Below are 14967 nucleotides of genomic sequence, written 5' to 3'. Positions count from 1 at the left end.
CTCCACCAAGAGACGAAATGGCCCCGGTGGCCTGTGCAGCCGTACCGACAGCTGGGGGTCTTCGCCTTTTGCAGGGCTGATGCTAGACAGGGGTGAGCTGCCCACAAAGGGATCTGCTGGGCCAAGGGCAGGTGGTGACAGTTTGTGACAGCTCCTGGTGTACCCAAGCCGTGGCCTGGAGGGCAGGGAGGGATGAGGTGGCCAGCATAGGTGCAGCCGGGGGGGATGTGTGTTTCCATACGAGATGTTTTGTTTGGCACCATATGGTACAGACCAGGCCAGTAACTCTTTCCAGTGACTGTTCCCTTCTGCCTTCCCCAGCTCGGGTGTGAACAACTTTTATTATGGACAGAAACCTCACATGATGAAAAAGGCTCCTGATGGACACTGAGAGCCTTCATCCCCGTTCTGTACAGTCAGTTTTCAGAGAAGTTCAAAACAGATGAGGATCACGTCTGTTTCACTTGAGTACTGCAGCTGAAAATTGTAATATAATTTTTAAACATACAGATAAAAGGCAGTTCTGAAATGTAGACACACCTTTCTGTAAATCTTTTCTATTGTGTGATATTTGGGGTTTAAGAAGCTTGTTGCTGTATAAAATCAGAACAGCACATTTGGCTGATTAGAAACTGGCTAGTTGTTATGGGTCAAAACTTAGTTTAAATGCAGAGCCATCCACTAGCGTGGTTAGTTGGATATTATCGATAATCTGGAAGAAACTGTATAGTCTGACATACTTGAGAAATGATCTGTAGGCTCATAGGATTCTCCAAATTTTTTTCAAAACAGCATTTGAACCTAAGTGCAACTTGTTCATATTTGCTGGTGTTTTTCTCTTGCAGAAAACAGTGTGACAAAATATTTGGTATGCAGAAGCCAGGAAACACTTAATGCCTCACTGCATTCTGCATCTGGGAGCAGAGCTCCTGCTTGAGGGAGTCCGTTGATGATGGATAAGGGAACATTTCTGTTTTCTTCAATACGTGTCCCCTTCCTAACTCTGCTTGCTTTCGTTTCAGAACATGCGCATCAGATGTCTGAGTGGAGACACATACTACAGCAAAGCAGGCAAGAAATTTGCAGGCCAGGTTCTGGAGAAGTTTATCCTGATTGATTGTGATCAAGTTCTTGCTGGTACATACAGGTAAGACATACTGTGACAAAGACTGGTGACACTGAGAAAATATTCATTACCAAAATAGTGAATAAGGGAGCTCTTCTTTTTTTTCTCCATGATAATAATACACTGTTTTTCCTCTTCATTTCACCTTATCAATGTCAGGTTTCATTTTGGTGCTTTACCTTCTTCTGCTTCATCCTCTTGCTCTTACCTTGCTGTTTGGCTTTCAGATAGCCTCAACTGCGTGTCTGCCAACACTGACACTTCCTGAGGACACATCTGTCTATGAGTATCGCTTCATTTCTTAAAAATGTAAAAAATGTTTTACCAGGTGAGATGATACTCCACCTAGCCTAGATTCTGTCTCCAGCTGATCCTGTTTAGGGAGAGCAGCTGCCTGTGGTCCATCCCCCTTGTTCTCCCACATCATGCACAATCCTTGTGGACATCCCAGCTTATTCCGTCAGTGCCCGTTCTGTATCTATTGTCTGTGAATTTGCCCTAACTCGTCTGTTCGAAACCATTCTCCTACTAATTTCAGGAAGTTCCCCTAGTTCTAGTGCTGCAGGTTGGTAAAATAGCTGTCTTGCATTCAGCTAAGTCATTGCTTTCACAGTTTCCTAAGCCTTCATCTTATCCACACTCCCTGCCTTTTCTTCTCTCAAGTGGAGACTATGGAGTGAGTTAGGTGGTGTTGGGGTGACGGTTGGACTTGATGATCCTTGAGGTCTTTTCCAACCTTAATGATTCTATGATTCCATGTCCTTCTTGAGATGCAGAGACCAGAACCGCACACAGCCCCCAAGATGTGGCTGCACCAAGGTGTTCCAGATGGTCACGGTGATGCCCTCTGCTTTGTTATTATCACCCGTGCTGACAGTGGCCAGCATTCATCGCATGTTTCAGCTGCCACTGCACACTGAGCTGATGATCTCAGAGAACTGCTGATGATGATGCTGAGCTCCTTCCTGAGCCCTTACAGGTTCAGTGTCACACAGGCCTGAGACAGATCATTTTTCCCTGTGGGTACACCATGTTTTCCTACACTGAAGGTCATCTGCCTCACATTTGTCTGCTTGCTCAGTTCTGTGAGGTTCTTCTGGATTTCCTCACCTTCGGTGAAGTACTCAACCACCTGAAGGAATTGAGGATCCTCTGCAAACCTGGGGTTTTCCCTGCTCCCCTCCATGCCTGAGGTCGCCGAGAGGATGAAAACCATCCGAGCACCAGTCTCTGGGGCCTCACTGCTGACCCTTACCCATGCTGAAGAATGACCATTAAGCCCTACCCTGCATCCTGCGCTTTCTCCAGCTGTCTGTTCCTAGCAAGACCTTTCCTCCATGCCCATGGCAACTTAGTTTCTTAAAAAGCTTTGGTGCAGAACCTTGTCAAAGGCTGTTTGAAAACCCAGAGATAGGTGGTTGACTGGTCCCTTTATCCACGTGCTCTCTGGCTCCCTTGCTGAACTCCAGCCAGTCTGTGAGCCAGGGCTTGTGTTAGTGGCCCTGCTGACCTTCTTCCAAGAGGCTGTGCTTCTCCATGCCATCAGTGACCGTGTTCTTCACAGCACACTGGGCCATGTCGCAGAGTGGGAGGTCAGCGCGCCTCCAGATTACATCCAGAGCCCGTTCTGTAGGTGAGATCATTTTGGAAACCTCCCTGTCCCCAGCAAAGCAGCCTGTGCAGTGGCCCTGGCCACTCACGCAGGAGTGAAACACGTGTCGGTGTCACCAGCGTTAGCAATGGATGGAAAAAAATTCACTGAGGTTCTCTGCTGTGGTCTTGCCACCACTGAATGCCCCTTTTGGCCCATAGGTCTCAGATGGGCCCACCAATTTCTCAACAGCGTATGTGAACAATCTACAAGCTGTAGTCATCTTGGGTTTTTTGCACTGCACCTTTTCAGCTTTTTTTTGATTAATTGCTGCATTTGTACATAGTTACCTTTCTTGAAATTGAATATCCACATGCCACATTTATTTAGATTGCTCTCTCCCACTACAGAGTTAATTATGTTGTGAGCGTTATTACAAATGAGTTTTTCCACTTCTACCTCTGGAACCGAGTCTTACGCATCATTCCAGACCACATCCTGAAAAACATCTTTTCTTGTGGGTCAAACAATTTAGACTGGTTAATTCTGGCAAGCAGTCATTTATTGCTTCCAAAAAGTTTTTCTCCACAGCTCATCCCAGTGAAGCATTAACCTAGTATGTATGGCAGTGGATGAAATCTCCCACTATTACTACCTGTCCCAATTTTGCAGCCTCTGTAATCTCAGTTAACATTGTCTGACCACATCACTGTTCTGAGCAGAGGGTGAGGACACTGTTCTTATACAATATCTTTATTACTGGACGCTGAGGTTTCCACCTACAGATCTTTCCCACAATATTTTCATGCTGTTGCACATCATATTATCCTTCACAAACAACGCAACTCCCCAGGACAGACTGTTCTGATATTTCTGTGAATTTGGTGCCCTGGCAATACATTGGTCTCCTTCCACCAGCTGGAGGATGACTTGCCTGTGGCCCAGCGTCGGGGTATTGCCCAAAACGCAGATTCGGTTCTCTGGGTCAGTTCGTCCCTCTGCTGTTCTGGGGCAGGGATGTGGGTCTGCCATGTGCTCTCTTTCTGTAGATCTCAGTAGAGCTGAAACTTCTGGAGCTCTGGAAGATAATGCTTCAGTTGAGTAGGGTCTTATCTCTAATTCTCTGCTGTCCCAGTAAGCCTATGGTGTTCTGAACTAAAAGAAACGGTCTCTCTTTGTGGAATTTGTTCAACAGTGGTCAGAAACACTCCTGCAGGAAAAAAATCAGGAAATCTGCAATGGCTATACTGCAGCCTGGTACTGTACCTAGTGTAGCAGATATTTAGATTGCTCTCCCTGCAGATGGGAAAGCTAGATTCAAAGAGTGAGAATGAGGCCAAAGATCCAGGGTGGATCCAAGAGTCTCGGGGTGATCCAGGAAAGAGGGTAAGAGTGTTCTTACCCAGTGGCAGGTTTTACAGTTCAACAATCTTGTGTGGAAGGATCAGAGGTTTCAGAACCTCCAGGGTTTTATGTTGTGTGTGCTTCTTTTTGTTCGATTTGCCATAGGGGAATTTTTTCCCACCATGGCTGGCCCCCACGATACACTCTGGCAATGGGTTATGCAGTTTAACTTATGTTTTGTGTGAAGAAGTGATCCGTTGTTTTTACATTAGACTTACTGCTAGATAATCCTGTTTGATGCCCCCAAATTCCCATAACCGGCAAAACAGTAAATCACTGTTTCCTATTTATTGTCTTGACTGCATCCCTGATTTTGTCCTCCTCTGTGATAATCCCTCATGTGAATCAGCTCTTCTCCAGCTGAAGTATCCTCGGCTGTTCAGCTATTTCTCATGCAGGAGAACATCCGTACCTTTAATCATAACGTCTATCTTTCGTGAGACAAAGTGACCAGAACTGCGTGAAGTGGTCAAGACATGCCCACCCGCTCCGCTTTAGCACTGTAGTAGTATGGCGACTTTGGTCTTTTCCTCTGTCCCCGTTCGGGCAGTTCCCAGTCTGCTGTTTGCCTTTTTGACTAGCGCTGACACTGAGGTGATCATTTTTTGGAACTGTCTGTGGGAGCCCTGGCCTCTTTCCTAAGTGTTAATATCTGAGAACTCATCAGTACACAGACACCATCAGGGGCTTTGCAACAGTTTGAATTTATTGCCGTTGAATTTTGTCCAACATTTTGTCACTTATTCACCCCATACCATAAAATCCTCTTGCAGCTTCTGGTTATCCAGTTTTCCTTTGACCACCCACGATAATTTTGTCAGGAGCTGTTTCTACCACTTTCCAGGACTTTTCTGAATATGTTGAACAGCAGCAATCCCAGCACAAAACCTGTGGGCTTCCAGTGGGTAAATTAAAACTATTGCTAGCAGTTGTATCCCAGCTTTAATCAACTGTCACTCCTCGGGAAGACCTTGTTTTGTCCTCCCTGATCACATAATTTTTCTAAGAGTCCTTGCTGAATGGCTGTGTCAAAATCTCTTTGAAAATTCCAGTATCCAGCATCAAGCAGATCGGATGCATCCGTGTGCTTGCTGCCTCCTTCAAAGAACTGCAAGAGGCTTTTGAGGCATGGCTTCTTTCCACAAAAACATGCTGAGTCTTCAGCATTATGATTATAGTTATTTATGCATCTAATCATTTTACTCTCTGTTTGCTTCTACCAGTCTGTTCAGTATGGAAATAAGGCTGACTGGTTTGTAGTTTTCCAGGAGCTCTTTAAAAGGTTCGCAGTTACTACTTTCCATTCCTCTGTTGCTATGTTCAATTTTAAATGATAGGTTATTCACTCGTTAATAATTGAAAAATTGCTGACTTCCAGTTTTTGAAGGCTGTTTCCTTTAATATTTTCCTTTAATGCACCTTTTAACTAGGGTGACTTTTTCGATGTTTTAAATGTCTTTATTTTGTTAGGTGCATTTTCCCTGAGACTCTAATATAGCATCTTTAAACAATCTTCATGCTGCCTCAAGCATTTAACCTTTTTGGTTACTCTTTTAAATTTCTTTTTAATAGCATTCCTCACTTTCTCTCTTAAGTTAAGTATTACTGTTGTGGATTATTTCAGTCCTGAAAGAATATTTGATATGGGTACGTCATGGTTATTTTTTTGCTGAGTGGCCTTTCCAAAGAAACTTTCTGAACTGGTATTTCTCCTTTTGTTGGTTTTCTGGTTAGTTTCTCCAAAAAGCAGTCATTTAGAGTGGCTAAAATGCAGTTTCTGCAACTCTCCTAGTCATGGCTTGCATTCAACGTGGCTATAACTGGATCTCCCTTTATTTCTCGGCTTTCTGCCGCCATAGCCTCTCAGCACTTCCTCTGAGTGGTATATTTACCATCAGCACTCTACTCAGAAAGTTCCCAGTATAGCCCTAATGCTATATTTTTCCTCTTTGGGAGTGGAATTTTAATCCAACAGGAATGTGGTTCATTTGTTGCTATATCTCTTACCTTATCTGACCTTTTTTGGTTTTTTTAATGTATTGTGCTACTGCCCCAGCAACATATCCTCTGTTTGTCCTTTCTGTATGATTTCTACCCTTGCAGTCATACTGTTCTCTGATTTTCTTCTACCCAGTAAGTTTCTGAGATGCCTCCTGTGCCAGAGTCATCATTTCAGCTCAGATATTTCACAACATCTATCTGTTTCTTTAGCTCATAAAATGTATGTGCGCATGTAAAGATTTGTACCTGATCAGGTTGTTCACCACCGCGCACTTTTCTAAACGCAGTTTTATTTGTGCAGATGTTCTTCACTGATTCTAATTTCTCACCTGAGTGTCATTGATTTCCATCCTGTCCTCATGTCAGAATACAGTTTTCTTGCTTTTATCCCTAAGGCAAAGCGGGCAATCTCAAACTGTGTGGCCTTCCACACAGCACAGCTTAGCTCCAGGTTCTCATTTAAAGCCTCCCTGTATCTTCTGCATTATACTGTGCAGCAGCCAGGTTTCATTGAGGCTCAGATGGAATCCAGCTTTCTTATTCCTCCAGTTTTCCATTTCCTTATGATTCTACCATCCTTTCCCCAACGTAATTTCCATAACCGTGTCCTGAAATGCCCTTTTACTTCTCAATCCCATTCTAAGCATGGAAGAGGAAGCATTTTATAAGGCTACCAATAAAATCCTGATCTTTTTTAGCTTCCTGCTTAGGTGTTTTTATTTTACCCCTGAGATTTATCATCTCTTTTTTTATGTTAACGGGACCCATCCAGACATTGACCAGTGGCTTCTCTGTCGTGGTCCGTAACTTAGATCCAAATGTCTCTGCTATCCTTCATCCCAGTGAGCAACTCACTCGTCATTCTTTGCTGTCATCCTGAGCATTGGATCATGGAGAACTACATCTGCCTGCCGCCTGCCTCCTCCGGACACCACCACAATTCCCTACCTTCCGTACAGCTCGGTTTGTACAACCCGGGGACAGTCACCATGCTGACTAGTGTCTCCTACAGACTCAGCACCTCCTGTTCCTCAGAGGATTCAGTTCAGGTGAAAGGATTACACGTCTTGTAGGCCACAATGTAGTTCCTGCACCCCCAGGTCATTTGCATTTTTTCCCAACACTGTGACACTACAGACGCCTGTTTTCCTTAAGACATACTCTGTCCCCAGAGCTGCTGCCAGCGCTTCTCCAGCCTGTACTCATGCACTTGGTCATGGCTGCGTGGAATGTGTTTTCTTTGAATATTCTCCTGTTGAACTGCATCCATTTATTTTTTCAGAACCTTTTTCAAACTCATATCTGCGCAGTCCCTCTCTGTTGAATATGATTTGTGAATTTAGTGAGTGTACACTCTTCCTTTGTTCAGGCTGCTCGAGATATTGGGCAGCACCAGAGCCAAGATGCCAGATGCCTCTAGTTTCAGTACCTCCTTCTCCATTGACAGTGAATCCAGATGTCCCGTCTCTGAATCCTCTCTTGCAGAGGGGTATTTTCCTACTCTGTCCTTGGCTATTCAGGTATTCAGGGTCTTTTAATTCTCCAGCAGTAAGAAGACTCTTTTCTCCTCAAATGCATGCTCAAATCATGCCTGAAATCCATTTTTAGTCTCTAGTTCCATCTCTAGCCATCAGATTCTCTCTGAGCCCTCTGTGTAGCATGACATGCATGCAGCAAGAGCAGTGCACATACAGATATTTTCTTACTGAACTCCATATGTTGATACGGTTGTTCCCTATGCTGACATTTTCCTTGATACTTTTGTAAGAGCTCTTCTTTTCCAAAATACTCTTGGTGAGGTGAACTCATTCTGATATATTGCTGCCTACTGGTATGAATCAGGCACGGTTTGGAGAGTTTTCTAAACATGGGAACCAAGCTCACTGCCCTTGTCTTAAACAACTGGATTCAATTAATTTGAACTCCTCAACCCTTACGTGTTTATTGATTAAGTATTTCCCTGTGTTTTCCATCTTTAACATTATATTTCCTCTAAATGAACACAAAGAGAAAACAGGGTTCATTGAGTTATCTAGGAAAAGCAATAATCTAAAATCCTAAATATAATTATATACCTAATTATTTATTATTTTTCTGGGCACCAGAAGAACTAGTATGTTTCTTTGAGCACTTATTTAACACAACAGAGTGAAGGATGTGAAGACATTTACTAATGCAGCAGAGGAGAGGAGCCTAAGGGCAAACGGGGCTAGAGCTAAACAGGATCTTGAACAGGAAAACTAGAGCAAACATTCGCTGGGTTAGGACTAGAGAAAAAAGGAGGTAGTGTCAGCATGAAAGGGAGTTACATGGCTGTTGGGGTTGCCTTAGAGGAGATTAAATTTCTCAGCTCAAAATGGAAGATGGTCAAAGCACCGGTCTGTGCCCAGCCACTGGCAGAGAGGAAGGAGCTCGTTGTTTGCTGTATTGCAGCGAAAAAACTGAAGATTTGGGGTTGAAGCCAACCCAACAACTGAAACCGAAAAATGAGAGGAGAAAGTCGAGAGGATTACAAAAGCTCTGCACTTGGCTTCAGTACAGAGGAAGGAAGAACTAAGTATGTAAGTGTCTGGCAATGAACAGGTGGGTTTGAAGCTGGATGGGGCTTGAATTTATTGAAAAGCGCTCACACTCTTGGGTATCCATGTACCAAGCAAGAGGAAACAGCTTTTAAGAAGCGAGTTCCAGACCTGACTCGATGAACAGTCACCTCAAGAAAGAAATTCTAATTAAGCAGAAAGTGAGTGCATGAGGAATGGGAAGCACAGTGTATCAGCAAGGAAACCCCAGGCTGATCTGTGCAGCAATAAAGCCAGCACTGCTAGAAAATAAGGAATATACAGCCTTGCGGAGCACACCAAAGCAAAGAGGAGGAAGTCCTCGGGTGTACAAATAAAAAGTGAATCCGGAAGAAACAGACAAGGCACGCTGCTGTAAGGATGAATAAGAGATAATGGAGATGGGATGCCCACATTAACAATACATTGCACTGTTTTTAATCAAAATGAAGATGGAAAATGAGGCGTGGAAATTATTGCAAGTGCACTGGAAGCAAGCTGAAAGAGCTTGCTACAATGAAGTCAGATTACTGTCATCTTATCAAAGAAAATGTCACTTGAAATTAAAGGTCTGGTCGTGAGTGTTACGTGGCACTTACGTTTAGCAGTGAGCAAAAATGATACACAGAAGTTGGCGTACAGAAAGAAGAGAATGCCTTTGACAGCCAAAGTGCTGGAAAAATGATAAAAATGAGTAAGAGGAACTACTGAAAGAAGCAAAAACCCCTTCTGCTGCAAATTGGTATCTCACCAGTTGGAAACAGCTGTAGCAGAGAAGCTGAGTGTGGAGATGCGAGTCACGGGTACAGTCCGGCTGCTTCTGCAGGTGCCTGCAGCCCTGGCCCGTGTGGCAGCTTTACAGGGGGACATGCAGAGGAACCAACCCTGTTGTCAAAAATGCTGCCGAGACTGAAATACCGCAGGGTGCTCCGGCCACTGGAGCTTCACCCAAGCCAGGGCAGGTGTCTCCCACCTTCCTGGGAGGTGATGTTGCATCTCCATCTCCTGGCCAAAGGCTGAGCTGCACAGGCTCCTGGAGGGAGCAAGGCAGGGGAGGGATCCTCTCCTACAGCAATCCTTTCCCAAACTCCTGGAATTTGTGCCCCAGGGTGATTCAGAACTGGTTATGGGATCTCTGTGTGCAGCAGTTTGTCACAGAAAAATAATGGCAGGAAAATCCTCCCCCTTTAGAAACTCACATGAACTTTTAGCATCCAGGTGGCGTGCAGCAAGGAGCTCCACAGCTGGCCTGAGCGTTGTGTTGCGCAGTCTTGTCTCTACTGAATTTGTAATCCAGTAACTTCATTCAGTGCCTCATTTTTACCAGAAGGGACTATAAATGATCATTCCCTGGCTATCTCCTCCATGCTGTTCACGGAGGAAAAAACCTCTGTGTGTTTGTAGTGATGGTAACAGCCACGGCCACATCATCCTGTCCTGGAAATCTGTCCTGTGGCAAGGAGGAGGGCTGTGCCTCTGGGGGACTTGGATAGTTCCTTCCAGGTCCCATCGTGACACAGCGTGGGCAGGCATGGGCCACTGGGCATCCCTGTTGGGTGGCATGGGAGACTGGGGCACAGTGACGCCTGGACTGGGGAAAGAGCCACAAGAGGCATCGGTGACAGGGACAGGCAACAGCCGGGGGAGCGTGCTGCTGGGTCTGAGGCTGCTCCCTGCAGGGGAAAGGACGGTTCACATGGGCGAGAGGAGATGGATCCATCTCTGGGTTTCTGTAAGGAGGCAGTACTTGGGTCAGAGGGTGCTGGGAGAAGACAGAAGGTGGAAGTCAGGGAGGAAGGAAAACCCAAGCAAGACCTGTTGTTTAGCTCCTGCTACGGTGAGGCCAGAGGCCTCGAGAGGGTCGCTGCTGTGTTGTTCCTGCCAGAGCCTGTGAGTCTGAGACACGAGACCGCCCAGCCAGAACCAGGAGGGCAAACCCGACCCTTGCACAGCTCTGTTTCCAGCTCCTGTTGCCAGGCTGGGTGAGCAGGGCTGGCAGGCACCATCCTCCACCCGGCCGACCAGGTCCTCTGGCAGCTCACAGGACAAGGCTCGCAGTGTGAGGGACACGAGCCTGCCCCTCCAGAGGAGGTCGCGCAGCCCTCTGTGCACATTTGTGGTGGTGAGGAGTTCAAGTGAACACAAGTGGAGCAGGTCCCGAGCTGGGATGCGTCTAGGCGCTGCGCAGCGCGGACAGAGCACTCTCTGCAGAAGGGTGAAAGCTGTAACTCTGGCAGCTCACAGGACAAGGCTCGCAGTGTGAGGGACACGAGCCTGCCCCTCCAGAGGAGGTCGCGCAGCCCTCTGTGCACATTTGTGGTGGTGAGGAGTTCAAGTGAACACAAGTGGAGCAGGTCCCGAGCTGGGATGCGTCTAGGCGCTGCGCAGCGCGGACAGAGCACTCTCTGCAGAAGGGTGAAAGCTGTAAGCAATGTGGACGGGAACACAGAGCTCCCGGGAGCCGGGCAGCGCCCCGGGATAGACGCCTTTGACAATGTTGATACAGGCTGCACGAAATCTCCCCCGTCTGGACTCTGGGATTTGTTCAAAGAACTCTCACAGCTTTGTAAGAGATAAGTCTCCTTCGCAAAATCCGCCTTTCCTATTGTATCGCATTTACCTATATGGCCATTAATTGGATTCTTTAGAAGAATCTCTATTAATTTGTGGTGTGTAGTTATGAGACTCAGTGGTTTGAAACATTAAAAAATGAGATCACATTAGCGACCTTCCACTCTTCTGCTATCCAGTGCATTTTCAAGTGAGCGATAACACATCCTGGTCAGCAGTTCAGCTGTTTCATCCTTGCATTCCTTGGTTGCTCGTGGGTTAATGTTATGTGGTCCTGCCAATTTGTTACTATCTGCTTGGTTGGTGTTTTCTAATCTCTTCTGTACAGCTTTCAACAGGAGACTGATCCTCCTTTATGTTCTGTGTAAAGGTGGATTCAGGGCAGGGACCATCCCAAGCTCTGTACAGTAAACACCGATGCAGAGGAATTATCTGGGCACTCCTGTTACACCTGCACCATGTGCCAGCCCCGCAGAGGGCTGAATATTATTTCCTACGCCTTTTGCAATGTGTGACCCACCCTTTTTGAAAGATGGGCTTTCTGGTCTTAATAGCTTCTCTTCTGTCATTTACTCATCCCGGGTATTTTCTGGTTTGGGGGGTTTTGGGGGATTTGGTTTGGGTTTGGTTTTTTTTATGTCTCTCTGTGAAGTTGTGTGCATTTGCTCTGAGCCTCCAGTATGGTATTTCTGAACACTTTTCATGCCACATGCAAAGGTTTTCCACTCTTTTACTACTTCTTCGTTCTTACTTAATTTACCTGGTTTGATATTAAGCAGAAGATTTTTGATCTTTCCATTTTACGTTGCTCTTTGGGGGGTGCGTATGCCGAGTGTAAGTATCCTGCTTTCTCCAAAACAACATTATGGACCATAGCAACTGCATACCGCTGGGGAACAAGCCAAGAGCTGGTCTCCCTACTGAAAGTTCCCCAATAGCTGTCTTGTGAGGTAAAGATTGATGAGGTCCCAGCACACAGTGCCAGTATCTTGTCCTGAAATGACATTTACTTGAGAATAATCGGAATCTCCCATTGCAATTGCTCTCCTGCAGTTGCTGTGATTTCATCCTGCTCTTGTCGAAGTCAGGAACTTGCTTTAGCAGCTGATACCACAGCCCTAAGCTGGCACGTCCATCTGTGAAGGTTCTGTTTTATTTAACACAATTTGGCTGCTAATCTTCACTATAGCAAGAGTAAAAGAAGTAGCTGATGTCTGGGATGAGCAGGAGCCTGTGGAGCCTGCTCTGTAAGAGCAGCTTCCCTGTTTAATCTGGGAAAATAAAGGTTGGGAGGTGGTTACTGTCTGTAGATACATGGGGGGAGAGATAATTAAGTTCCAGTTTTGGCACAAACAACAGGTAGGGTTAAACAGATAAGGAAAATACGCAGAGTGGCAATTAGGGAAAGTTTTTCCCCAGCTTGGGCAAAACCAAATTTATTTTAAGGTGGAAGGTAGGAAGCTCCCAGAAAAAAATCCCAAGACATTGTACTGTGAGAGCAGGGACTGGACTTGCTGAGCAAAGGATGCGTGAGCTTCTGCCACCACGCACCCTAGATGGCAGGGAAAAGACAGAAAGAGTCAGGAATTGCACCTCATCAGCCTTCCTGTCCTGCGGTATTCCCGTGGGGCTCTGGAGACCTCTGCTCCTCAAGGCAGTGCCCAGAATCTCCATTCCTCACCCTCCTGCCTGCCCAAGCGGGTTCATCACACGTTGCAGATGTTGAGGACCTGAGAAGGGAGCTCCCGCCAAGGCAAGGGAAGGGAGCAGGCGAGCAGGCGTGCCTTGACGTCCCCCCCATCCTTCCGTGGAAGGCGTGCTCGCAGGGTGCTGTGCTAGCCAAATGCTGAGCTAGAAATTCTGCAACACCCTTCAGTGCCCCGTGCTTCGTATCTCATCGTCCCACAGCCACACCACCTCCTGGTGTCGCAGCTCTCCTTGCCACTGCCTGCTCGACACAGACCACGCGCACCGCAGCACCCTCCGCAGGGACGGACGAGATGGGGAGCTGGTGCTCTCCAACGCACGGATGGGATGGGGAACGGGAAACGGTGGTTCCTTGGATGGGCAGAGAGCACTGGCAAGAGGAAGCTGGCGAAGAAAAGGCCTGAAACGCACTGCTGTGCTTTTTAGGCAGGGATGGTTCCTTGGATGGGCAGAGAGCACTGGCAAGAGGAAGCTGGCGAAGAAAAGGCCTGAAACGCGCTGCTGTGCTTTTTAGGCAGGGACCAGTTGCTGCTCTGCATCCTTCATAACACTAAGGAAAACCGGCTGATATTTCTTGTTCATTGTTTATATTTTCATACAGTTTGTTACATCACCGATGTGACCATTTTAGGGTTGGGTGGTTTTTTTGTAACTATGTAATGAGTACATTCACCTCTACAAGTAATCTCAGACTTGCATAATTCAGAGGAAGTTTTAACGACATAAATTGGGTCACAATACCTCGCCCAAATGTTAAAATCAATGCTAGGTATTTTGGCACTCTGTCAACTAAAGTTACATGTATTTTGGTTTATTTTTTTCCTTTTTTCCACAGTTTCACCTGGCTTTGCAGCCAAGTCCACACCGGTCTGGTGACTCACTTCCGCGGTCAAATTGTTGCAGAGTTTGACAAGGAATTCCGGTACTTGTATGCAGAGTCCAGAGCAGTGACCAGCTTCTGCCTGCCAGATCCTGGAACGTGCCCCTCTTCCCAGAATACCTCCAAAATTGCCAACTCCCTTTTAAAACCCCCTCAGGTGAATGATGCTGAAACCTCGAGCCCCTCCAGCAGCCTTTCCAATGTAAGCATCAAAAGCGTAAAAATGTCTCCCTTTATGAAAAACTCCAGCTGCAACGTGCACCAGGAAAAGCAAGATTCAGGCTCCGATTCTGGTAATAAGAAGGGGAAGGAGGACACATCTCTGAAGCCCGCTTGCCCTAAGCAGCAAGGAGAACCACCAGACTCACTGAACAGTCCTCCAAATAAATCCACCCCAGCCTTGTATCACAAATCAAATTTAATGCCAGGAAGGACATTCTTGCAGCCGGAGCCTTCCCCTGCCCTGAGCTCCAATAAACCCAGTTACCACGGGGCCAGGAAGGCTGACGACAGCAGCCACGGCTCCCCGCTAAGGCAGGAGCAGACGCTGCAGTCCCTTTCAGAGGGTGCCAGCAGCAACGGGACGAGCATGAAGCAGAAAGGGGCTGCTGCTAACTCCGGGGAACCGACGGCAGAAAATGTCAATGCTTTTTATGAGATGGAAAAAAGACAGAGTCCCGGACACGGAAAATTGGACCTGGTATCCCCATACAACCAGCTCAAACGAGATCAAAAACCTGTAGTTCCTTGCGATGATAAACTCACGGAGGACATGCTGATGGAAAAGAACAGCAGATACGGGGCTGAGAAAAGACTGACTCTCGGGCACAGTAAGCTGGATCTGATCACCAAGTACAATAAGTTAAAATCTAAACACATACACAGTCGGTTCGAGCTCTGACCTGGGCTTTGAGGTGTGCTTTGGTCTCATTTTCAAGTGGTTGCTTTTCCCCACCATTCATCACATCTGGGGCTTGCAATTAAAAGATTGGTGGCAAACTAGTCTTGTTCCTCTTAAAAGGTGTCTGTGCTGTTTCTGGTACATGCAGGTGACTGATTCACGTGAGATTAGCGGGTACAGTTCACATTTTCAATCACAAGATCACGGCAGGAGAGAAAAATAACACAA

General features: G+C 46.4%; 1 protein-coding gene across 1 annotated transcript; it reads left to right on the top strand.

Annotated features, from left to right (window-relative positions):
- Nucleotides 1–1019: 1019 nt before the first annotated feature.
- Nucleotides 1020–14739, top strand: LOC104459594 (protein FAM83C-like; the record flags this gene model as incomplete). The annotated part of the gene is made up of 2 exons (XM_010084154.1): nt 1020–1147; nt 13794–14739. Coding segments are annotated over 2 exons (1074 nt in total), but the record flags the coding sequence as incomplete, so codon positions are not given.
- Nucleotides 14740–14967: the final 228 nt, after the last annotated feature.

The sequence above is a fragment of the Pterocles gutturalis genome, unplaced genomic scaffold (genome assembly GCF_000699245.1).
Source record: "Pterocles gutturalis isolate BGI_N339 unplaced genomic scaffold, ASM69924v1 scaffold29950, whole genome shotgun sequence".
Classification (NCBI taxonomy): domain Eukaryota; kingdom Metazoa; phylum Chordata; class Aves; order Pterocliformes; family Pteroclidae; genus Pterocles; species Pterocles gutturalis.
Note: the sequence above shows the minus strand (reverse complement) of the source record. Positions and strands in the feature narration are given on the sequence as shown.